General features: G+C 43.7%; 2 protein-coding genes across 2 annotated transcripts; one reads left to right on the top strand and one right to left on the bottom strand.

Annotated features, from left to right (window-relative positions):
* The first annotated feature begins 147 nt into the window (after nucleotides 1-147).
* LOC135511943 (vasculin-like protein 1) lies at nucleotides 148-10,056 on the top strand. Its single transcript, XM_064933477.1, is given in 12 exon segments — nucleotides 148-805; nucleotides 2,110-3,297; nucleotides 3,380-3,494; nucleotides 5,243-5,372; nucleotides 5,511-5,591; nucleotides 5,594-5,847; nucleotides 6,071-6,146; nucleotides 6,282-6,634; nucleotides 6,807-6,965; nucleotides 7,190-7,314; nucleotides 7,390-7,492; nucleotides 9,687-10,056. Coding segments are annotated over 10 exon segments (1,488 nt in total). The 5' UTR covers nucleotides 148-805; nucleotides 2,110-3,297; nucleotides 3,380-3,434; the 3' UTR covers nucleotides 9,834-10,056.
* A 771-nt stretch (nucleotides 10,057-10,827) lies between these two features.
* On the bottom strand, nucleotides 10,828-22,833 carry LOC135511951 (nuclear autoantigenic sperm protein-like). The gene is made up of 14 exons (XM_064933489.1): nucleotides 22,726-22,833; nucleotides 22,309-22,422; nucleotides 22,116-22,196; nucleotides 21,874-21,977; nucleotides 21,428-21,652; nucleotides 21,312-21,334; nucleotides 21,125-21,216; nucleotides 20,885-20,958; nucleotides 20,571-20,759; nucleotides 11,985-12,154; nucleotides 11,770-11,835; nucleotides 11,597-11,674; nucleotides 11,405-11,517; nucleotides 10,828-10,984 (listed from the first exon to the last, which is right to left on the bottom strand). Exons 2-14 carry the CDS (start codon nucleotides 22,413-22,415, stop codon nucleotides 10,978-10,980), a joined length of 1,329 nt encoding a protein of 442 aa, XP_064789561.1. The 5' UTR covers nucleotides 22,416-22,422; nucleotides 22,726-22,833; the 3' UTR covers nucleotides 10,828-10,977.
* Between the last annotated feature and the right edge of the window lie 3,475 nt (nucleotides 22,834-26,308).

The following is a 26,308-nucleotide window of genomic DNA, read 5'->3' as shown; positions in this document are numbered from 1 at the left end:
CCTATAAAATCTAGCAAGCTAACGTTATTAGCTAGCAAGCGCCCGAATCCCCCGACCCGGTGTGGGCTAACGCGGTAGCCATTTTGAAGCCGTGTTGTGCCAACGAAGCGAAGGTCTGTTTACCTTTTATTTGCACAAATTTGACAGCAATATTAGAAACAACTTCACGTTACTCTGTTGCAAAAATATATTGTATGTGTTTGAGACTGGGTCGTAGTTTTGCGAGTTACTGTATGTTAGCTAGTTGACTTGCTAGCTTTGGTGATAGTCGTGGCTAGCTAGCTTGCTAACAACTTGGTTACAACGAGTTTACAAGGAATATACTGTACATTGCATGGCCAAAAGTATGTGGATACCTAGTCGTTGAACATCTCATACCAAAATCATAGCCTATTAGCATTACTATGGAGTTGGTTCCCCCTTTGCTGCAGAAGCAGCCTACACTCTTCTGGGAAGGCATTCCACTAGAGCATTAGTGAAGTCCGGCACTGATGTTGGGTGATTAGGCCTGGCTCGTAGTCGGCGCTCCAATTCTTCCCAAACGTGGTCGATGGGGTTGAGGTCAGGGCTTTGTGGAGGCCAGTCAAGTTCTTCCACACCGATCTCTATGGACCTCGCATTGTGCACAGGAGGAATTGTCCTGATAAAATACCTTCCCCAAACTGTTGCCACAAAGTTGGAAGCACAGAATCATCTAGAATATCAATGTATGCTGCAGTGTTAAGATTTCCCTTTACTGGAACTAAGCCCAAACCATGCAAAACAGCCCCGGACCATTATTCCTCATCCACCAAACTTTACAGTTGTAAGTATGCATTTGGGTAGGTAGCGTTCTCCTGGCATCCGTCTAACCCTGATTCGGCCGTCGGGCCGCCAGATGGTGAAGCGCGATTCATCACTCCAGAGAACACGTTTCCACTGCTCCAGTCCAATGGCGGCAAGCTTTGCACCACTCCAGATAACGCTTGGCATTGTGCATGGGGAACTTAGGCTTGTGTGCTGCTGCTCGGCAATGTAAACTAATTTCATGAAGCTCCCGACGAACAGTTATTTTTCTGACATTGCTTCCAGAGGCAGTTTGGAACTCGCTAGTGAGTGTTACAACAGAGGACTGACGGTTTTTACGCACTACAGAGCTCTGCAGTCCCGTTCTGTGAGCTTGTGTGGCCTACCACTTTGCGGCTGAGCCGTTGTTGCCCCTAGACGTTTCCACTTCACCACGTTGAAAGTCACTGAGCGCTTCGGTAAGGCCATACTACTGCCAATGTTTGTCTATGGCGATTGCATGGCTGTGTGCTCAATTTTATACACCTGTCTGCAACAGTTGTGGCTGTAATAGCCGAATCCACTAATTTGAAGTGGTGTCCATACTTTTGTAGCTAGCCAGATAATTAGCTAGCAGTGATCGAAGTTTTTGCTTCCTGAATCTGCTCAAATTATTTCTTAACTTGCTAAGAATTTTGACAGTGCCTTAACTTGTTTGTAAAAGTGAATGTGTCCACAATAACTTGGTCAACTCAATACACAATGGAAGCCATTGGACAGCCTATCACAGTGCTATAAAGGATATTTTAATAAAAAAATATATAATTGTACCTTTTAACTAGGCAAGTCATGTTTATTTTTTTGTATTTAGGAAGCACTACAGCTTTATGATCATTAATGATGATGACATGCTAGGAGTGGGTTGCAGTTCTTAGTAGTTTACAACACAATCACTCACTGCCCGATTTAGATCAGGGGCTGGGAGAGAGAGAAACATTTCAGGTCTAGAATATTTCTAGACTGGTATACATATTTGACAAAAGCTTGCAGTTTTATAAGAGAGTATAAAATGTCTTAAGAGCTCCGGTTTTTGATTATGTTTTGCTTCAAAACGTTTCTTTTTACCATTGCAATGTGTTTGCTGTCTTTTGAATGAGAAGCTATATTGTGGGTTCATCAAAGGTGTTCTGGGAGAACTATTCATCAAGTTTGACGTACACTACATATTGTGCTGGAAACATGACTCAGGTATACACCTGCATAAACTTGTAAGCTAGTGTCTGTGCATTACAACCTTACCGGTGTGTCTGAGATTCAAAAGTATTTCTGTTTTTGTGTTTGCAGGTCCGGTCTGCATAAGTGCAGATACCACTACATGTGAAAGCAACGCTACAAGAGGACGGAAAATACTAGGAGTAACTATACAGCACCTGTCCTTCTGACACATGCTCCATATGTTCCTACACTTTTTTGCTTTGAAGAAAGGAAGATATTTGCCTTTCAGAGGTTCCCTCTTTTATGGACAAGTTTATTTTTTGTCTTTCAACAAAGTGTCCCAGGTGTGTTGTGACACACAGAACACTGATTGTAAGCAATTGCTGTTATACTGTTTAAAAACCTTTGCACTCTCATCCTTCAACCACACAACTACAGCTAATTATACCAGCAAATATAATAGAACAGATGAAGAAAGCAACCAATCTAATCAGCCGTTGAGACACCATTGTCCTTAGCATGCATTGAAAAGCTGCATTATAATGCGTTGTTCTGCAGTATCAACATTTCACTGACCGGAATTGAAGATGTCAGAAATATAACAGTGGATTCTACTGCCTTTACTGTCATGTGACTGTAATACTCAACACCCTTTTTTCCCTTCAACCCCAGACAGTCTTTTCACCAGTTTAATGAGGTGAGCTGTGGTTTTCAGTGACCTCCATTGGAATAAAAGAGGTCTCTGAATTTATTTATTTTCTGCATGTGTTTGGGTAGAGCTTAAAATGACTAAGAGCTGGCACTCATAGTGGCAGGAGAAGAGCCAGAACCTCCTTCCACCACACTTCTGATGTCATAGTGAAACTGTCCCGTTCACACTGACAGGGCTCGATGCCCCAGAGCTTCCAATCTCAGCAGACAACCTGCACCTGCCTCTCCCATTGGGCAATTCACTTGCCTGTCTACTGAGCCCGTCAATCAGAACCTTCTGTTTCACAAAACGGATCAAGCAGGTTCCATGTGTCTCTTCCCCTGACAAAGAATCCTACCTGCTTCGGTAGAGTGATCAGGACGAATTTGGGGGTAACAACGCGCCTCTGGATCACCATTCCAGATAATCCCAGAATCCTGTGACCCGACTCCCAACTTTTCACCCTGGACGACGGGGTCTGCCTCTGGGGAAAGGGGCTGTTCTGTCCTGGAGGAGGGGGGTTCGGCAGTGAGGTGCTGCTCCCCATCACACACTCTGAGTCAATCCCACAGAGGAGGCAGAGACCAAGAGGAAGAGGAGAGGACTTCAGAGCCAAAGACTCTGGGGTAATAATGACAAGTCTTATGTCACAATGTGTTTCTTTTGTCCCAAAATCCAATATTTCTCATTCATTTTACTCTGTGTCAGATCCTTGCCATGAGGTTTGATGCCTCGATCCACTGACAGGAGACACTGGACCTAAATGGCGCAGCATGACTTTGTTCCTGCCTGGCTTAACTTCTCCACACCCCAGCCTGCCAAGGTGAGACCGTGTTTGTGTGGGTATTTATGTACGTTTGTGTGTGCGTACAAGCAGGGGCAGGCTTATTGGGGGCAGACTGACTGCAATCAGCACGGGAAAAATAGTCAGGGATACAGTTTGTATGAAGGGAAACAGACAGGAAAAAAACAAGGAAGTCATATTGAATGAATGTAGACTATAATGGAGAGAGGATGAAGAAACTGACAGGGAGTAAAGGGGATTTTGCTTGTTTTATTATCATTCCTCATAGAGTTGCTATCTTCCAGGTATGATTGATTTGTAATGTGTTTTTTTCTGTGGTAAGTGAAAGCAGTAGAATAAATTTTATTTTTTATTTAACCTTTATTTAACTAGAAAGGGAAGGTGAATGGACAGAAACAGAAGTGTAAAAAGCAGGAGAGCCTGTTGTGGTGTTGTCTTGCTCATGGGACTACTAGACATGGGATTGAGATTCAGCTAAATGAGAACCGTGTTTTTTTACTCTCAGCAAGAGCTTGGAGTAATCTGGTCGTCAGAGTGTAGCCTATACCAGGTGATTTATTTTATTTTTTTCAGGTTGTACACCAGCCAAATTAATTGGCAGTCCAGTAAGATCAAGCTGATAGTAGTGACTGATGGACAACACAAAGTTATTACATAAACACCAAACCTAAGCTGCTTAATGTCCACATGACTATATTACATAGATACCTTTGGTCATGTAGTGTATGTGGACACCTGCTCGTCAAACATCTCATTCCAAAATCATGGGCATTAATATGGAGTTGGTCCCCCCTTTGCTGCTATAACAGTCTCTACTCTTCTGGTGAAGGCCTTCCACTAGATGTTGGAAAATTGCTGCAGGGACTTGCTTCCATTCAGCCACAAGCATTAGTGAGGTCAGGCACTGATGTTGGGTGATTAGGCCTGGCTCGCAGTCGGTGTTCCAATTATTCTGAAAGGTGTTCGATGGGGTTGAGGTCAGTCCCATCGAGTTGTATGAGCTGCGCGCTTCAGCACTCGGTGGTCCCGTTCTGTAAGCTTGTGTGGCCCACCACTTCGCAGCTGAGCCGTTTTTGCTCCTAGACGTTGCCACTTCACAATTACAGCATTTACAGTTGACTAGGGCAGCTCTAGCGGGGCAGTATTTGATGAACTGACTTGTTGGAAAGGTGGCATCCTATGACGGTGCCACTTTGAACGTCACTGAGCTCTTCAATAAGGCCATTCTACTGTCAATGTTTGGCTATGGAGATTGCATGGTGGTGTGTTCTATGTTATAAATCTGTCAGCAACTTGTGTGGCTGAAATGGCTGAATCCACTCATTTGAAAAGATGTCCACATACTTTGTATATATAGTGTATGTGTATTATGTACCTGTGTGCTAAATAAATCAGATGTGGGTAATTCGTTCCTGTTTCATAATTGTGTGTATGGAGGTACTAGAAGACTAGGGGTATGATCTGGGAGCACGTGGTTTCACTTCACTGCCCTTTTTTTTTGTGTTGGCAATGATGACGTCGTACTCTGGCTGCAGTCTTGCGAGCTCCGACGCAACTTTTTTGTGATTCTTTTGGCGTTTTTCTTTGACTTTTTTTTTTACCCCGTACATGGCTTACTTACTTTCTAGTGTTGTTATTTCTAGTGTGTTTTTGTTCTATTTATAATACTATTGATTACTGCATTGTTGGGAATGCGGTTACAAGAAAGGCATTACACTGTACTTGTGCACGTGATAGAAATATAAACGTTTTATTTTTGTATCCAGTCCCCTGCAGCCAGCCTAGAGAAGCATGGCGACCCCCATCATCACCGGAACAGCCGTTCTGCCGTGAGCCGCCGCCGACACAACTCCTCCGATGGCTTCTTTAACAACGGGCCCCTGCATGCCCCCGCAGGTATCCCTGATGATCAGAACCCCCTGCGCGCCCCCCCAAAACGTGTTTGTGATATGTGGTTTGTTGACAGCCTGCTTGAAAGAGCGGTGTTTGTTTCGTTACATAGTATTAAACTTACTGTCCTGTGTGTGTCTGCAGGTGATGGGTGGCAGCAGCCCTCTCTCCTCCTGAGACATGACTCTGTGGACTCTGGGGTGGCGAAGGGGGGGCACGGTGGTCTAGCGGGGGGTCCTGCTGGAAGGAGGCTCATCCCACCTGGCACGGGGCGCCACGGGCAGCACAGGACAGGCACCACCACCCGGTGCGCCAACCCAAACGCCATGGGACGGGAGGAGGGGACAGGCATGGGGGACACCGGCAGCGCAACGGCAACTTCCATCCCCGCAAGAGCGCCCCTGGGACCCTCTACCAGGACAAGTTCCCCAATGATGAACACAGCAGGGAGGACAATCTGAAGTTTGTGGAAGAGGACTTTGTAAGTAATAATCTCATCCTCCATTCCTTGAAACCTATTGACAACTTCTTGTCACATTTTACAGTCTTGAGGTACTGTGCCATTTGTCACATATTAGTCAATGGGCATAGTGACATTAAGACCTAACGGAAAATACCTGGATTGGTACAGCTAAACATAAAACATCATAGGAAATATACTGTGTATACAAACTTGTGAAATAATGTCAATGTTTTCCTACCAGCCCTCCCTTAACCCTGAAACAACTGGAAAGCCTGGGAACCAGATGAGGCCAGTGGCTCCTCACGCTGGAGTATGGGGTAATCCCTCTAATAGATGAATTGATCTATTGACATTACAAAGTTGACACCAGTAACATCTTCACAAAGTTCAGCCCACTCCCTTTGTCTCCATGTCATTACACCCATCCTAACTAGTTGCTCCCATCTCTCCAGAGAACCCGCCTAGTGGCAAGCAGATGGTGTCTAAGATGCTGGTGATCAAGAAGGTTTCCAAGGAGGACCCAGGATGCACTGTGTTCTCTACTGGCTTTGCCAGCTCCGGAGCCCCGCCCATCAATGGCAGTAAAGCCCTGCCCACCATCACTAGCTCTACCCCCTCAGTCTATAAGAACCTGGTGCCTAAGTCTGCCATGGTGCCCACCAAGCCCCCTCAGTGGGGGAAGCCGAGTGGGAGAGACTCCACCAAGCCTGGCCTCCACCTGTCAGGACGAGACTCTGTCTTCACCAGCCCTGTGTCTGCAGCCAAACCCGCCACCCAGCTACAAAGCCACAACACCCCCAAAGAGGTGAGGGCAGCTCTCCAGACCCTCTACACAGGCCAAAGCGGTTCATAGAGAGCGTATAGCAGGCCATACAAATCCAGTCCCGAGGAACAAAATAAAGGGAGAAAGGGTTTACGTAACTGTTAGAAACCACAAGCAAGGGCTCAACATTTTTCCTCCCTCTCTTTTCTATCAGCGTCCTTTCAGTACGACTCCTCCCATAGACATCGCCTCGTCGTCACGGCTGAAGCTGATGCGGCGTGGACCAGACCGGAAGAGTGACTTCCTGCGGACGCTGAAGGACGAGGTCACCGGTGACCTGACCTCCAGCAGCAGCCCTGGGCCACCTGGAGAGGTACATAACACCCCTAGAAAATGTCCTAGTGGGACGCAAAGGCCCTCCAAAACAACATCCAAAATGTTACATTCAAACCAATTGAAGGTATATTCACAGTCTGACTGAACGAAAATAAACCAGAGGCATGTCAAATGTGGAGCGTCACATGTCTCACTACATATGTAAGCAGAAGTGACCTGTTTTATTTTGGAGTCTATTCTTTGGTGTAAATAACTCCTCAGGGCGAGAGCAGCACCCCAGAGCCCAAAGCCTACAGCCAGGGAGTCTGCAATGAGAACGGCCTGTCTCACTCCCTCAGCGACTCAGACACTGATCACTTGTCTAGCTCACTGGAGGCAGAACACCGGTATGACTGACATATATATATACACACACACACACACCATCATTCTATTAAGCAGTGTTCACTGTTTCGTTGCAGGTTACTGAAGGCCATGGGCTGGCAGGAATACCCAGAAAACGATGACAGCTTCCTGCCCCTGACTCAGGAAGAGCTCAGAGAGTTCCAGACTAAAACTGAACATGTACGTCTGAGTTTGTGACACAATCTTACAATAATATCATTAATGTTATGAGCATCTTCGGTGACTGCTTTAAACCTCTTAGTAAGTGACATGTTTAAATATAATGAAAATGGCTAGTGCTTGGGTAGCCTAGTGTATGTGCTGTTGCCAACTCTTCCATTGCTGTCATGCTGTACGGTAGAGTTGTCTCAAGCACATAGTGTGGGACCAGGCTTGTGTCTGGAGACCCATTTTATACCTGGGTCTAACATGCATCCTTTGTCCACATTCTGATTGTGCCCAAATATTTTGACCGGTGTAGATTATTAAAAGTCTCCTTGTGATCTGACTGATCTGCATGGTCAAACCATTTAAATCATCATCATACTGGCCTCTAAAATCATTGACATTTAGTACAATGGACTTATGGCATCAATACTTGGAAAAATAAAATACTGGGAGTTTTTATACATCTATACAATACCAGTCAAAAGTTTGGACATTCAAGGGTTTTTCTTAATTGTTACTATTTTTCTACATTGTAGAATAACAGTGAAGACGTCAACACTATGAAATTCATTGAATCATGTAGGAACCAAAAAAAGTGTTTTAAAAAATCTTTAATATATTTTAGATTCTTCAAAGTAGCCATGCTTTGCCTTGATGACAGCCTTGCACAATCTTGGCATTCTCTCAACCAGCTTCATGAGGAATGCTTTTCCAACAGTCTTGAAGGAATTCCCACATATGCTGAGCACTTGTTGGCTGCTTTTCCTTCACTCTGCAGTCCGACTCATCCCAGACCATATCAATTGGGTTGAGGTCGGGTGATTTTGGAGGCCAGGTCATCTGATGCAGCACTCCATCACTCTCCTTGGTCAAATAACCCTTACACAGCCTGGAGGTGTGTTGGGTCATTGTCCTGTTGAAAAACAATGAGTCCCATTAAGTGCAAACCAGATGGGATGGTGTATCGCTATAGAATGCTGGTTAAGTGTGCCTTGAATTCTAAATAAATCACGAGTGTCACCAGCAAAGCACCATCACACCACCTCCTCCATGCTTCACGGTGGGAACCACACGAGATCATCCGTTCGCCTACTCTGCATCTCACAAAGACACGGCAGTTGGAACCAGAAATGGCAAATTTGGACTCATCAGACCAAAAGAGAGATTTCCAAAATGTCCATTGCTTGAGTTTCTTGGCCCAAGCAAGTCTCTTCTTATTATTGGTGTCCTTTAGTAGTGGTTTCTTTGCAGTAATTTGACCATGAAGGCCTGATTCAGGCAGTCTCATCTGAACAGTTGATGTTGAGATGTGTCTGTTACTTGAACTCTGAAGCATTTATTTGGGCTGCAATTTCTGAGGCTGGTAACTAATGAACTTCTCTACAGCAGAGGTAACTCTGGGTTTTCCATTCCTGTGGTGGTCCTCATGAGAGCCAGTTTCATCATAGCAATTGATGGTTTTTTGCAAGAGCACTTGAAGAAATGTTCAAAGTTATTGAAATGTTCCTAATTGACTGACCATGTCTTAAAGTAAAGGTCTGTTTCTCTTTGCTTATTTGAGCTGTTCTTGCCATAATATGGACTTGTTCTTTTACCCAATAGGGCTATCTTCTGTATATCACCCCTACCTTGTCACAACACAACTGATTGATCAAATGCATTAAGGAAAGACATTCCACATTCACTTTTAAGAAGGCACACTTGTTAATTGGAATGCAATTTTAGGTGACTACCTCATGAAGCTGGTTTAAAGAATGCCAAGAGTGTGCAAGGCAAAGGGTGGCTACTTTGAAGAACCTCAAATCAAAAATATATTTTGAGGGACCAGGATTGGTCTGATACTTTTGGTTACTACAGGATTCCATGTGTCATTTCATAGTTTGGATGTCTTCACTATTATTCTACGTGGGGAAAATAGTACAAATAAATGGTGTCCAAACTTTTGACTGGTACTCTTTTTATAGCTTACAATCAATTCATATTTTGAAAGAATCTGTAAAATAATTTATGTACAGGGAGTAACCGGCAAATCTGGTCACAATGTGGACAGACGGATATGAGACACACAATACTACAATGTGTAGATGCAACGGCTAGTGTGGGCACCATCAGAATGTGGATAAGATCAGGACAAAGGACGCATGTTAACACCAGGTATAAATAAGGCTTAGGTTTGTGTTTTCACTTAGGTTCTTGTTCTTCCTAGCTGAAGAGGAATGGGATCATCCCCCTCCACTTCACCCACTGGAGGTGTGTTGCCGAGGCCCACTTAGAAAAGGACGAGGGCTCCGAGTCTGAAACCAGCAGCCAGACCTCAGACGATGATGATGTCAACTTGACGAAGTGGCTTTAAAGAACACACACACCCCTCATCTTCAGAACACCTGTTTGACTTATTCTTGCACAAGGGGAAATTCCAGTGGAAGTTCCTGCTCAGCCATGCAGATGTATTTTTCCTGCGTTGCACCTCTTCCCTCGCTTTGTGGAACTGAGTGTTCGTCAAGAAAAGGGCAATGCCCATCTGATTTAAGAGACTAACAATATTAAAATGGTATCCTGACATGTTTCAATAGGAATCAGGCCTTGGTGTTCTGATTGTGTCTATGAATGAGTTGGATTGCGATCATGGTTAATCAATGATATGTGGATTCAGTCACCATAGACAACTGTCTAATAGTGTTAACCGTGCTGGGTGGTCTAGCAGTTAGGGCTGGATTCAATTTGTATCCAAGTTCTGTTATACCTCGATTTAAAGGCGAAGTTCACGGTGAACGCTGCATGTCAGCTCAATCGGAGAGAACCTTCATTTTAACAGATCTGCTATACGGATTGAATCCAGCTGCTTAACAGTACACAAACATGACAGTCAATAGTTCCCATTTTCTCACCTCTCCTATAAATCAAATGAAAAAATGAACAAACCATGCAGACTTGTTACCACTAAGCCAGAGACTTAAGCCTAGATTCAATCAGTGCGGTTGAAATTTAAAGGCAATATCCCTCCGTTCAGAGCCTGCACTCACAGTAAACCCTGCATGTCGGCTCAACCGGAATTTACCTTAATTTCAACCACACTGTACTTCAGCGATAGGAATTGAAATGAGCCGTTAGTGGTTTAGCGTTGTGCATCTGACACTAGTGTGACCTTCTGCTCCTTTGCCAAAGTGTCTCACCAACCCAGTCATCAGTGAATTCAGCTGGGATGGCCACAGCCAGGATATCTATTCTATAAGCATACATGTTTAGAGTACTCCACTGATCAATGCGAGGAGGAACTGGGACAGTAGTTTGTTTTTCCAAGAGGTGAGTCTTCTTGAAGTCTCTACGCAAATCAAAGCTGACATTGATCAAGTAGGTAGTCTTTAATGATCTGGTACAAAACCTTACAAATATGAAAAAAAATCAGAGGCACAGAATAGGAAGATGACACATTTACAACTTGATCTGCAGTAGCACGATGTGATGACAATCGGGAATTGGCATAAGTCACCGGGGCTTCACTGGCTGCAGGGGGAAACATGAGAATAATCACAATGAATGCATCACTGAAGTCACAAAAAGCCACACATGCTATTGAATGTGAAACGAGTAGAGGGTGAACTACTTCATAAATTTAAAAAAATAAAAAGTTGAGTAGTACATATAGGTATTCCATGACAACCTTACAGGTTGTCTTGGGCTCCCGAGTGATGCAGCGGTCTCAGTGCTAAAGGCATCACTACAGACCCTGGTTCGCTTCCAGGCTGTATCACAACTGGCTGTGATTTTGAGTCCCATAGGACGGTGCACAATTGGCCCAGCATGGTTTGGGTTTGGCCAGGGTAGGCCATCATTGTAAATCAGACTGTTCTAAACTGACTTGCCTAGTTAAAGGATAAATAAATAGTCACTACTTGCAGTGGAAAACACATACTCCATACATACCGTTCAACCTCCATTTTGTCTTTGACACCGTTGTCTCTGTTGCTGTTAACTTGAGTCTCCTGTTTAACCTTTTTAGAGTCGTTCTCCTTTACTGGACTGTCTCCTGGTTTCCTCTGTTAAACAATACAAAAATGTGTTTGTGGATACTGGGGGGGGGAGAGATCTGGACGCAAATAGTTTCACTTCACTGACCTTTTTTCTGACCAGGTGTGAGATGTCAGAGGCAGGAGACTTTGAGGGGGCGTTTCCGTATGTGGATCTGACTTGAATCTGAGTGAGGGGAGGACACACCGACATGTCCCTTAGAATACGTTGTTTAAAGGACAACAAATAAAGCTGACTAAAATCATGAGGCGCAGGCTTACTATAGATGCAGACGCCCCTCCGTTTTGAGAACTTCCACTTGGAGTTGGAAACGCTGAACCACCTGCCTGAAAAATAAACCAAAAACAACGAAGTGGAATCAAACTTCAAGCTCGACGTATTGCATAAATTCAAACCTTAATTAAGAGAGCCTAAAAAAGTGGGCTAGGACTGGGTCAATCACTGGTTAGAGCCACCATCTCAATCCCCTTCTCACCAGTGTCTCCTGCACCACAGCCTCTGCTGCAACAGCAGCAGCCATTTTCTGTCCCACGGTGGCATCCTCAACCTTCTCCTGGATCTCTGGCAGCAGAGCCTTCAGCTCCTCCATCTCCTTTCTCTCCTCAGGGGCCACCTCTGGCCCCCCTGCCTTCTCCAGCACCTTGGCTGGGAGACAAACGATACAAGAGTGTTACAAGGTAGAAGAGTAACATTTTCCAAGAATAAAACCAGCAGCCACCAACCGGTCGTCTTTTGCTGTTGGAGGTAGGTGCACTTGATTCAGAAGTGTTCCCATTTTGAACCATTGCATTTGTCGAGTAGAGCGGCTGCTAAATCAACTATGTCTGCTGCCCTGGCCAATCGAATAGCTCAAATCACTATTCCTACTGCTTCCATGACCGTACAGCAAAGTTTGAAACTAGCCTATGTGAGATTTCATAACCTTTGAAACCATGACCAGAGAGAGACAAAATACCACAAAGAGCTGATCTTTCAAATTAATAACACGCTTCACCTTACTTCCACTCACGCTGTAGCTGCAATGAATGAGTAGCCAACTACCGATAAGCCTGCATCGTGTCCATTTTAATATCCAGGAATATTTCACTTTCTCTGGTCATAGGAACATGAATTTGTGCATGAGGCAGAAATAATGAGGTGCCACTCAAGCATCGCCATCAGGTGGAAGACTATCCCCTCTGGTCAGTCTCACCGGAAGAAAGGAGAGAACAGGGACCGGGAGAGGTGGACCCTCCGCTGTTCTCTCCCTACGTAGACTGACCATCAGATTTCAATTTATGCTCAGCTGTGCCTCGCCAAGTTATACAACTGATCTATTTTGTTATCAAAGCTAGAGTTGTGAAATATATGATCTGAGAAGAACATTGGCAGGCCAGGCATATAGCTAATATGCTGTGATAATGTATTAGGCCTACTGCACACATCTCATTCCTACACAACTGGTTTTATTAGATTAATGTTGCATAGACTTTTGAAATCCTATTTATACATACACATAGACACACTACCACCGTTCAAAAGTTTGGGATCACTTAGAAACAGTGAAGAGGCGACTCCGGGATGCTGGCCTTCTAGGCAGAGTTGCAAAGAAATATACATCGCAGGCCAATAAAAAGAAAAGATTAAGATGGGCAAAAGACAGACACTGGACAGAAGAACTCTGCTTAGGCCAGCATCCCACAGTCACCTCTTCACTGTTGACGTTGAGACTGGTGTTAAGCAGTAACTATTTAATGAAGCTGCCAGTTGAGGACTTGTGAGGTGTCGGCTTCTCCCAAAAAAGGTCCAGTTACCAGGACCACGAATATAAATTCCATCTAGACACCATTGCCCGAGAGCACACAAAAAAAACGACACATTCCTTAAACATCAGCGCCACAGGTACAGTTGAAGTCAGAAGTTTACATACACTTAGGTTGGCGTCATTAAAACACGTTTTGCAACCATTTCACAAATTTCTTGTTAACAAACTATAGTTTTGGCAAGTCGGTTACGACATCTACTTTGTGCATGACAAGTCATTTTTCAACAATTGTTTACAGGCAGTTTATTTCACTTATAACTCGCTGTATCACAATTCAAGTGGGTCAGAAGTTTACACACAAAGTTGACTGTGCCTTTAATTAAACAGTTCGGAAAATTCCAGACAATTATGTCATGGCTTTAGAAGCTTCTGATAGGCTAATTGACTATTTGAGTCAATTGGAGGTGTACCTGTGGATGTATTTCAAGGCCTACCTTCAAACTCAGTGCCTCTTTGCTTGACATCATGGGAAAAATCAAAAGAAATCAGCCAAGAATATTGTAGACCTCCACAAGTCTGGTTCATCCTTGGGAGCAATTTCCAAACGCCTGAAGGTACCACGTTCATCTGTACAAACAATAGTACGCAAGTTTAAACACCATGGGACCACGCAGCCGTCATACCGCTCCTGAAGGAGACGCGTTTGTTCACCTAGAGAATAACATACTTTAGGTGCGAAAAGTGGAAATTAATCCCAGAACAACAGCAAAGGACCTTGTGAAGATGCTGGAGGAAACAGGGACAAAAGTATCTATATCCACAGTAAAAACGAGTCCTATATTGACAAGCTGAAAGGCCGCTCAGCAAGGAAGAAGCCACTGCTCCAAAAACCGCCATAAAAAAGCCAGACTACGGTTTGAAACTGCACATGTGGACAAAGATTGTATTTTTTGGAGAAATGTCCTCTGATCTGATGAAACAAAAATAGAACTGTTTGGCCATTATGACCATCGTTGTGTTTGGAGGAAAAAGGGGGAGGCTTGCAAGCCGAAGAACACCATCCCAACCGTGAAGCACGGGGTGGCAGCATCATGTGGGGGTGCTTTGCTGCAGGAGGGACTGGCGCACTTCACAAAATAGATGGCAGCAGGTGGAGGGAAAATTGTGGATATATTGAAGCAACATCAAGACATTAGTCAGGAAGTTAAAGCTTGGTCGCAAATGGGTTTCCAAAAGGACAATGAACTAGACACTGGGGCCTCCCCTCCCACTCCTCATATTCTGGTTAGAACCAGTTTGCGCTGTTCTGTGAAGGGAGTAGTACACAGCTTTGTATGAGATCTTGGCAATTTCTCACATGGAATAACATTCATTTCTCAGAACAAGAATAGACTGACAAGTTACAGAAGAAAGTTCTTTGTTTCTGGACTTTTGGAGCCTGTAATCGAACCCACAAATGCTGATGCTCCAGATACTCAACTAGTCTAAAGAAGGCCAGTGTTATTGCTTTTTAATTAGCACAACAGTTTTCAGCTGTGCTGACAATTGCAAAAGGCTTTTTTAATGATCAATTAGCCTTTTAAAATGATAAACTTGGATTAGCTAACACAACATGCCATTGGAACACAGGAGTGATGGTTGCTGATAATGGGCCTCTGTACGCCTATGTAGATATTACATTAAAAATCTGCCGTTTCCAACTACAATAGTAATTTACAACACTAACCATGTCTACACACTATTTCTGATCAACGTGATGTTATTTTAAATTAACAAAAAAGTGCTTTTCTTTCAAAAGCAAGGAAACTTCTAAATGACCCTAAACTTTTGAACGGTAGTGTGCACGTGACACACACACCAAAAAAAAGAAACGTTCCATTTTCAGGACCCTGTCTTTCAAAGAAAATTCTTAAAACTCCAAATAACTTCACAGATCTTCATTGTAAAGGGTTTAAACACTTTCCCATGTTTGTTCATTGAACCATAAACAATTAATGAACATGTACTTGTGGAACGGTCGATAAGACACTAACAGCTTAGACGGTAGGCAATTAAGGTCACAGTTATGAAAACTTTGGACACTTAAGAGGCCTTTCTACTGACTCAAAAACAAAAAAGAAAGATGCCCAGGGTTCCTGCTTGAGGTTGACTGATGATTTTTCAACACCAATACAGATTATTGGAGGACCAAAAAAAGCCGATAGATTAAATCGGCCGAGATTATTTTTTGAGCAGTGTATATATAAATAAAGGGAACACTAAAATAACACATCCTCGATCTGAATGAATGAAATATTCTTATTAAATACTTTTCTTTCCATAGTTGAATGTGCTGACAAAAATCACACAAATTAATCAATGGAAATCAAATGTATCAACCCATGGAGGTCTGGATTTGAAGTCACACAAAATTAAAGTGGAAAACCACACTACAGGCTGATCCAACTTTGATGTATTGTCCTTAAAACAAGTCAAAATGAGGCTCAGTAGTGTGTGTGGCCTCCAAGTGCCTGTATGACCTCCCTACAACGCCTGGGCATGCTCCTGATGATGTGGCGGATGGTCTCCTGAGGGATTTATTTACATTTACATTTAAGTCATTTGGCAGACACTCTTATCCAGAGCGACTTACAAATTGGTGAATTCACCTTATGACATCCAGTGGAACAGCCACTTTACAATAGTGCATCTAAATCATTTAAGGGGGGTGAGAAGGATTACTTTATCCTATCCTAGGTATTCCTTGAAGAGGTGGGGTTTCAGGTGTCTCCGGAAGGTGGTGATTGACTCCGCTGTCCTGGCGTCGTGAGGGAGTTTGTTCCACCATTGGGGGGCCAGATCAGCGAACAGTTTTGACTGGGCTGAGCGGGAACTGTACTTCCTCAGTGGTAGGGAGGCGAGCAGGCCAGAGGTGGATGAACGCAGTGCCCTTGTTTGGGTGTAGGGCCTGCCAGACCTGGACTAAAGCATCCGCCAACGCCTGGACAGTCTGTGGCGCAACGTGGCGTTGGTGGATGGAGCGAGACATGATGTACCAGATGTGCTCAATTGGATTCAGGTCTGGGGAACGGGCGGGCCAGTCCATAGCATCAATGCCTTCCTCTTGCAGGAACTGCTGACACACTCCAGCCACATGAGGTCTCGCATTGTCTTGCATTAGGAGGAACCCAGGGCCAACCACACCAGCATATGGTCTCACAAGGGGTCTGAGGATCTCATCTCGGTATCTAATGGCAATCAGGCTACCTTTGGCGAGCACATGGAGGGCGGCTGTGCGGCCCCCCAAAGAAATGCCACCACACACCATGACTGACCCACCGCCAAACCGGTCATGCTGGAGGATGTTGCAGGCAGCAGAACGTTCTCCACGGCGTCTCCAGACTCTGTCACATGTGCTCAGTGTGAACCTGCTTTCATCTGTGAAGAGCACAGGGTGCCAGTGGCATATTTGCCAATCTTGGTGTTCTCTGGCAAATGCCAAACGTCCTGCACGGTGTTGGGCTGTAAGCACAACCCCCACCTGTGGACGTCGGGCCCTCATACCACCCTAATGGAGTCTGTTGCTGACCGTTTGAGCAGACACATGCACATTTGTGGCCCGCTGGAGGTAATTTTGCAGGGCTCTGGCAGTGCTCCTCCTTACACAAAGGCGGAGGTAGCGGTCCTGCTGCTGGGTTGTTACCCTCCTACGGCCTCCTCCACGTCTCCTGATGTACTGGCCTGTCTCCTGGTAGCGCCATCATGCTCTGGACACTACGCTGACACACAGCAAACCTTCTTGCCACAGCTCGCATTGATGTGCCATCCTGGATGAGCAACACTACCTGAGCCACTTATGTGGGTTGTAGACTCCATCTCATGCTACCACTAGAGTGAAATTACCGCCAGCATTCAAAAGTGACCAAAACATCAGCCAGGAAGCATAGGAACTGAGAAGTGGTCTGTGGTCCCCACCTGCAGAACCACTCCTTTATTGGGGGTGGCTTACTAATTGCCTATAATTTCCACCTGCACAACAGCATGTGAAATATATTGTCAGTGTTGCTTCCTAAGTGGACAGTTTGATTTCACAGAAGTGTGATTGACTTGGAGTTACATTGTGTTGTTTAAGTGTTCCCTTTATTTTTTTGTGCAGTGTATATATGACAATTACAACAATACTGAATGAACACTTATTTTAACTTAATATAATACATCAATAAAATCAATTTAGTCTCAAATAAATGAAACATGTTCAATTTGGTTTAAATAATGCAAAAACAAAGTGTTAGAAGTTAAAGTGCAATATGTGCCATGTAAAAAAGCTAACGTTTAAGTTCCTTGCTCAGAACATGAGAACATATGAAAGCTGGTTGTTCCTTTTAACATGAGTCTTCAATATCTCCAGGTAAGACGTTTTAGGTCGTAGTTATTATAGGACTATTTCTCTCTATACCATTTGTATTTCATATACCTTTGACTATTGGATGTTCTAATAGGTACTTTAGTATTGCCAGCCTAATCTCGGGAGTTGATAGGCTTGAAGTCATAAACAGTGCAAAGCTTGAAGCATTGCGAAGAGCTGCTGACAAACACAGTAAAGTGCTGTTTGAATGAATGCTTATGAGCCTGCTGCTGCCTACCACTGCTCTATCAAATCATAGACTTAATTATAATATAATAACACACAGAAATACGAGCCTTTGGTCATTATTATGGTAAAATCCGGAAACTATCATTTCTAAAACAAAGTGTTTATTCTTTCAGTGAAATACAGAACCGTTCCGTATTTCATCTAACCGGTGGCATTCATAAGCCCAAATAATGCTGTTACATTGCACAACCTTCAATGTTATATCATAATTATGTAAAATCCTGGCAAATGAATTACGGTCTGTTAGGAAGAAATGGTCTTCACACAGTTTGCAACGAGCCAGGCGGCTCAAACTGCTGCATATACCCTGACTCTGCTTGCACAGAACGCAAGAGAAGTGACACAAGTTCCCTAGTTAAAAGAAATGTCAGCAGGGAATATTAACTAAATATGCAGGTTTAAAAATATATAAGTGTATTGATTTTAAGAAAAACATCAATGCCTATGTACACATTGGTGCAAGGACAGTGCTTTTTTTCACAAATGTGCTTGTTAAATCACCCGTTTGGCAAAGTAGGCTGTGATTCAATGATAAATTAACAGGCACCGCATCAATTATATGCAACGCAGGACAAGCTAGATAAACTAGTAATAGACCATGTGTAGTTAACTAGTGATTATGTTAAGTTTATTTATAAGATAAGTCTAATGCTAGCTAGCACCTTACCTTGGCTCCTTGCTGCACTCGCATAACAGGTAGTCAGCCTGCCACGCAGTCTCCTCACGGAGTGCAGTGTAATCAGCCATAATCAGTGTTCAAAAATGCCTATTACCGATTGTTATGAAAACCTGGAAATCTGCCCTAATTAAATCAGCCACTCCGATTAAATCGGTCGACCTCTAGTTCCTGCTCATCTGCGTGAACTGTTGGGGAATAATCAGAATTGGTTGGTAACATAGGTAAGATGTTTTATATTCATCATATGTTTGTAAGTTACTTCTCATCAGAATGTTATTTTTGAATAATACTGTGGCGGGGTTGCAGTATCTGTTCTATGTCAAGACTAAGTTGTTTGGGCCGGAGAGAGGTCAAGCACGTATCTCTTGAATCCACAATGTCTGTGTGCCAGTCAGTGTGTCTCTGTGATCTTGTCAAGATAGGATGGATTTGATATATGCCTGTTGATATGGAGGATTGGTTTATGGTTCTGAGTTTGAGAAAAGAACATAGTTTAGGAGACAAAGCTGAACGATAAATTATGCCTATGCTGTCTGGATGTGTGTCTTTGCTATAAAGGATCTCAGTAACAATGTGTGAGGGACTCTCAGAGAATTAATTGATAGACCATGAATTGATCTGAGAGTCACAGGGTTGTGATAGAGCTCATATAATTAAAGATGGACTTTGTCTCACGATTTGGTAAATAGAGGAAATTTCCACGACAGAACGCGTCTTAGGCATGCTGCAAGGAGGCATGAGGACTGCAGATGAGGCCAAGGCAATAAATTGCAACGTCCGTACTGTGAGACGCCTAAGACAGCGCTACAGGGAAACAGGACGGACAGATGATCGTCCTCGCAGTGGCAGACCACGTGTAACAACACCTGCACAGGTTCAGTACATCCGAACATCATACCTGCGGGACAGATACAAGATGGCAACAACTGCTGAGTTACACCAGGAACGCACAATCGCTCCATCAGTGCTCAGACCGTCCGCAATAAGCTGAGAGAGGCTGGCCTGAAGGCTTGTAGGCCTGTTGTAAGGCAGGTCCTCACCAGACATCACCGGCAACAATGTCGCCTATGGTCACAAACCCACCGTTGCTGGGCCAGAGGACCAGACAGGACTGGCAAAAATTCACTGACGAGCCCCGGTTTTGTCTCACCAGGGGTGATGGTCGGATTCGCATTTATCGTCGAATTAGCATTACACCGAAGTCTGTACTCTGGAGCGGGATCGATTTGGAGGTGGAGGGCCTGTCATGGTCTGGGGGCGGTGCGTCAAAGCATCATCGGACTGAGCTTGTTAGCATTGAGATTGCCTGCAATGACATGTGTTACAGGGAAGACATCCTCCTCCCTCATGTGGTACCCTTCCTACAGGCTCATCCTGACATGACCCTCCAGCATGACAATGCCATACTGCTCGTTCTGTGAGTGATTTCCTGCAAGACAGGAATGTTAGTGTTCTGCCATAGCCAGCGAAGAGCCCGGATCTCAATCCCATTGAGTGCGTCTGGGACCTGTTGGATCGGAGGGTGAGGGCTAGGGCCATTCCCACCAGAAATGTCCGGAAACTTGCAGGTGCCTTGGTGGAAGAGTGGGGTAACATCTCACAGCAAGAACTGGCAAATCTTATGCAGTCCATGAGGAAGAGATGCACTGCATTACTTATTAATGCAGCTGGTGGCCACACCAAATATTGACTGTTATTTTTTATTTTGACCCCCCTTTTGTTCAGGGACACATTATTCCATTTCTGTTAGTCACATGTCTGTGGAAATTGTTCAGTTTGTCTCAGTTGTTCAATCTTATGTACATACAAATATTTGCATATGTTAAGTTTGCTGAAAATAAACGCAGTTGACAGTGAGGACGGTCCTTTTTTTGCTTAGATAAATATAGTAGATCTCTGCTTGCTTTTTGACTGCGAAAGTAATCTCTACTCAGAAAAGATTGGTTACCACTGATCTAAACAATTCATTTCGAAATGAGAATCACACTGATCACATTCACCTCACCTAGTCTGCTCTTGATAACCCTAGCAGAGTGGTTGAAGTGTTCGATGGCCTGGCTGTACTGGCAGTCAGAGCAGAGGGTGAGGCCCAGCTGGTAGTGAGTCTCGGCCAGCAGACGGCTGTCTGAGGCCAGGTGCTTCAGCTGTAGGGACAGGCACTCCTGGAAGTCATCCACCGCCTGGCTGTAATTGCCTGGGGAGGAAATCGACCAGGTAGTTAGGAACACACCTCACAGAAGCACAATGTATGAGCCAACCCCATATCAATCCATACAAAAATGGGCCAACCCAAAGTACCAGCGGTGGTTGAGAAAGTACCTGATTCAGCCGCTACTTCTCCCAGATTCAGATGGGCCTGGGCTGCCAGGAGCTGGTCCTCCTTACCCTCTTTCCTTCAATAGAACACAAACAAACTCAGGCTCTCAAACTGTTAAGTCTCTCATATGCATCAATCCAACAGCTCAAATTGATTTGTTGGAATAGACTTGAGCACGTACACAACAACTGGAGGATAGCAGGGTAAAACAGGGACGAGTGGGTATTTATTTCCTACCGTACCTTTTGTAGATGACCTTCGCCACCTCCAGCATCTCCCAGGCTAACTGCAGGTTGCCCACTTCCTCATCATCACTGTCCTCCGGTATGTCCTCCTTAGGTTAAACGGTAATCGAATGTTAACTTACTGACTTTACAACAGCTAAACCATTGGCAGGAACACATAGGTCAGTAGTAGATGAAGTATCACCTTTTCTTCCACATCCTCACCATCTGAAACATTGACAGAAGTGTGTGTGAGTGCACAACATTTATTTTCTTGCATCAAAGATATTGTGTAAACATTATGACGGGTTTGCCTCAAACCTCCATCCTCCTCTTCTGGGTTGTCTGATAACTCTTTAGTCTCGGCTTTGTCACCCTTCTTCTCTCCGATAACTTTCTCCTCGCCGTTCGTGGTGTCAGAACCGTTAACATGGCCGTTCACAGTCTCCTCCACTGTGTTCTTATCTGAATCTGCATTCTCGCCGTTCTTCTCTTCTTCTGCCATGGCATCATAGACCTGAACTCTCAGGTCATCCCTGGTCTTCTCTGTGATAATAGCAAAAAGGTATATTGAGAAGCGTGTAATATATATATTTTTTAAACAGTGTGACTACCACATTACACAGGATTATCTGATATACAGCATTATCTGCATTTTCTGAGAGATCAACAACCACTAGGCCAAATTGTATACTTTTTTTCAACATGACCGCTGCACCTTTAGGCAAGCATCAACTACATGTGGCTTAACGACGCAAAATGCTTACCATCAACATTGTCTGTGCTTTCAATGTTGGAGTCTTTGGGCTTCTCCTCTTCCTCTTCTTCTGGAACCCCTGTCAGAGCGTTCCCCAAGACACCATTCTCCATCCTGCGACACAATGACAACATTACATTTAAGTCTTAGTTACAACTGTAACAGCAGTGGTTCTGAGACCAAAATACTGTTTACGACCAGCATTCAGTGGGGTACATCACTAAAATACTGTGAAGGACAGTGAACACCTACCTAGCAAGCTCTAAGAGAGCTTTACCACACAGGAAGAAAGCCTCCCCACACTCATCTGCTGTGTCACCATACCTTTTGGCTCTGGGAGAAGAAAAAAAAGGTAAAGTTATTTATTAATAAATGAATAAGTAATCGCGAATATTTTTACAGACCAATTCTTTCAGTGTGTCACTTGACTTCCACCCCTACTCACAACATCCCGCAGGCTTCTTGAAGGTAGTTGACCGCTGATACCACGTCCCCCATGACAAGATGTCTCTTCCCTGTGCCAATGAGTTTGTTTGCCTCCTCCATAACCATTTTGCAACTAGAAGAAAACATTGATAACCAAGTAATTTTTGCTGTCTGTTAATGTCGGCACTAACAAAGTGGCTATCTAGCTACATTGGAAACAATATTCAACTGTCTTGAATAAAGACCCGTAGCGAGCTAACGAATCAGGCATTCGTTTACGAACGCAATAACCAACGTTAAGCGGTGAAATTCGGTGGTTGCAACTCCACTTCCAGCTTCTCATCTCAGTAACGTTGACGCGTTTTCGCAAACCCTGTTCAGTGATACTTTCCTGGCCATAAGCATTAAACACATCTTATGGTAAACATGTACATACCGTGGATGCGAGTAGCTATAAAAGTATATCAGAAGAAACAAGGAAAAACAAGCACAGCTCTCTCGGTCTAATTGTTCCAAAAATGGCGCCAAATTTGATAATAATTTCCTATCAACTTCCTCTTGGAGAAGACGCGGGAGAAAAATTAAAGTTGCAGTGACACATTTTTATATCCGTCGAATACTGGGGGGGACTCGGTCCAACTGGAAGGGAGGTCCGGAGTGAAAACGTTTGGTAACCCCTGGTTTAATTTACATGGGAGAAAGTATGGTGACAAACGCCAGTAGCAAAGCAAATGATTTGTGCATTTACCAGTAAGAAAGTATCAGTGTGATACTGTTCTACTTTGCCTACAAGTGGGGATTTAGAAGTCTCTCCATCTCACATCACCTCTGATCAAAGGAACCCTCATTGAGACTGCCTCTTTGAGCCCTTCACAATGGCACCTGCCATGCAATAATTTGATTGAACTCCAGTATGCATGAGATGCAAGCCTCGGGACTTAGAGATCAGAGAAGATGAAGGTTCAAAACAACTCAGAAGTGTTCTTTCACCACACCACACATTTCTCTCAAGATGCATTTAGTCAGCTCGGTTCACTTCACAAAATGTTAATACTAGTTGTCCTAATGGAACCAATAAAGTTGTATTGAATTGAATTAAATCAGAGACATCAGCTGACAGGTGTGAAGGCCCTTGTAAATAACTTGCTGTTCTTGCTCTGTCCAGGGAGATGAGAGAGAGCAGCCCTGCTGTCAGTGGCTGCTGTGAGGTGAGCTCTAATATCAACCCCCTCACTGAAGAACCCCTGCGAGCTCCCCTGTTACAGCCTTGTCAAGGCAGGCCTGGACATGACAGGCAATCACAGGGCAGGCCTGGAAATAACAACCAATCACAGGGCAGGCCTGGACATGACACCGCCAATCAGGCTCACAGTGAGACCCATCACACCAATTTGGTCATACATCTTCATCAACATAATACTTCTGTTCTAATACCCTGTGTCCTATGAATTGTAGAATGCAAATGTGTATTGTGAATTGTAAATGTAACTGAAATGTAAATGTGTATTGTGAATTGTAAATGTAACTGAAATGTAAATGTGTATTGTTAATTTTAAATGTAACTGAAATGTAAATGTGTATTGTTAATTGTAAATGTAATTGAAATGAAAATGTGTATTGTTAATTGTAAATGTAAATGTAATTGAAATGTAAATGTGAATTATGTGTCCTATGGTCACCTGTGCTAGATAGTGTGGGGGTAGACAGTGCCTGGGAAGTCTTTAAATGTAGATTCCTTGATGTGGTGAATGTGATGGCTCCCATTAGACGGGTCAGGGTAAAGCAGAGATCTAGCCCTTGGTTTAATCATGAGATTCTAGAATCTATCCAAGCAAGGAATAAGGCCTTTAAAAAATGTAAGAACTCTCAAGAGCCGCCTGATTTTGTCCTATATAAACGTCACAGAAATTAAGCACAGAGCAGGATGGATGAAGCTAAAAGGGGTTACTTTGCTGAGAAAATAATTGAGAACAAAAATTACCCTAAAAAGCTTTGGAAATCATTTAAGAAACTAGGCTGTAGTAGTATTACCAAAAACAAACTAAACAGTATTGGATTGAACATCAGGGGGGGAGATGATATATGAAAAAGCAGAGGTTGCCAATGAATTCAACTATTTGTTTTACTTGTGTTGCCAGCAAGCTGGTTAGCAAGCTGCCCACCAGTTCTGGTTTGTATGGAAGCAAAGGAGTCAATAAGTATTATGTAGAGATAGGGGTTCAGCCAAACTCTTTTTCTTTTGCAAAGGTAGCAACAGCCAAAATAGTCAGTATGCTGGCAGAGCTTAAATGCTCCAAAACCACAGACCTGGATAATATTCCTGCAAGGATCTGCTGAGCAAATTGGCCCTTGTAGTACGCATATCGTTAATCTCTCTCTTGAACAATGTACCTTTCCCAGGGACATGAAACAAGCTAAAGTTATACTTCTGTATAAGAAGGGGATAAAGTCTGACCCTGGGAATTATAGGCCTGTATCTATCCTCTGTGTAACATCAAAGATCCTGGAGAGAGTTGTACATGAGGAAATGTATGAATATGTTAACAAACAAGGTCTAATGTATGGTTTTCAGTTGGGTTTTAGAAAAACATACTCCAATGATTCATGTCTACTTTACTTGACTAACTTCATCAGGAAAGATGAAGGAAATCTCTGTGGAATGGTACGGCTTGACCTACAGAAGGCCTTTGATACAGTTAACCACTGTCTCCTAATCTCCAAACTGGAGGCACTGGGGTTAAGCAGTATCCCTCTAGGATGGGTAAAGTCCTATTTATCAGGAAGGGAGCAAGTAGTAGAGGTTAATGTTTCACTGTCTCAGGCAAAACCAATGAGTTGTGGTGTTCCACAGGAGAGCGTGTTTGGGCCTCTGCTGTTTTTATTGTATATTAACGATATGAAAGATGCTTGTTCTTGCAGTCTTTTTCTTTATACGGATGACTCTACACTTCTGGTGTCTCACTAAAGTAAAATTATATTGGAGAGCATACTTAGCACAGAGCTGCCTAACATTAGCAAATGGCTTGGAGATAATAAGCTATCTCTGCACTTTGGGAAAACTGAGGCAATTATTTTAGGATCCAGACCTAAATTGAGTAGGTCCTCTGAAATCAGTGTGGAATAATGGGGTGGGGTGCTGACTACGAAAACCTCTGTTAGCTACTTGGGATGTATCCTTGATGGAAGCTTAGGAGGTGTGAGCATGGCCAATAAAGTGCTAGGGAAGGTTAATGCCAGGACTAAGTTTTTGGCTAGAAAATCCAAGCTGATTGATAAGGACTCCATGAAAGTGCTAGCTACTGTCCACATTCAATGCCATTTTGACTATGCTAGTACTTCCTGGTTTGGGGGTGTATCTAAACTAATAAAGGGGAAGCTCCAGATAGCCAAGAATAATCTGATCAGGGTAGTATTGAAGGTGGCAGGAGCTAGGCAGGAGCCGATGTCAGGGTGACATAGGCAGGAGCTGCTTTCAGGAACTTAACTGGCTGCCTGTTGAGGCTAGGGTGTCCCAGATTAGACTAGGTTTGGTTTACAGGAGTATTTATGGTCCTGCGCCCAGATATCTAAGTGATTACTTTCCTCGTGTTAGGTATGCACACAATCACAACACCAGATCAGGTGTTGCTGATGTGTGCTTATACAGGTTCAGGAGTAATGCTGGGAAAGGTACTTTCTTGTATACTGGAGCTTCAGAATGGAATGAGTTGACTCATCCCATAAAATAAAGTCCTCTCTGGGCAGCTTTAAAAAGAAAGTAAAAATATGGTTGATGTCTTCTGTACCCATATGAATAACCCCTATGATGTAACTGGAATGATGAGATAGATGTTCTTCTTCTATGTTTTTGTTTTATTATTTCACTGCCATACTGTGTTCGATCTTGTCTAGCCATCTTGTCTGAAGAGGACCACAATGGAAATAAGTGTCACGCCCTGACCTTAGAGAGCCTTGTTTATTCTCTATTTGGTTAGGTCAGGGTGTGACTTGGGTGGGCAAATCTATGTTTCTATTTCTTT

The sequence above is a fragment of the Oncorhynchus masou genome, chromosome 3 (assembly GCF_036934945.1).
Source record: "Oncorhynchus masou masou isolate Uvic2021 chromosome 3, UVic_Omas_1.1, whole genome shotgun sequence".
Lineage (NCBI taxonomy): Eukaryota > Metazoa > Chordata > Actinopteri > Salmoniformes > Salmonidae > Oncorhynchus > Oncorhynchus masou.
The sequence above is the reverse complement of the archived record's forward strand: the minus strand, read 5'-3'. Positions and strand labels throughout refer to the sequence as shown.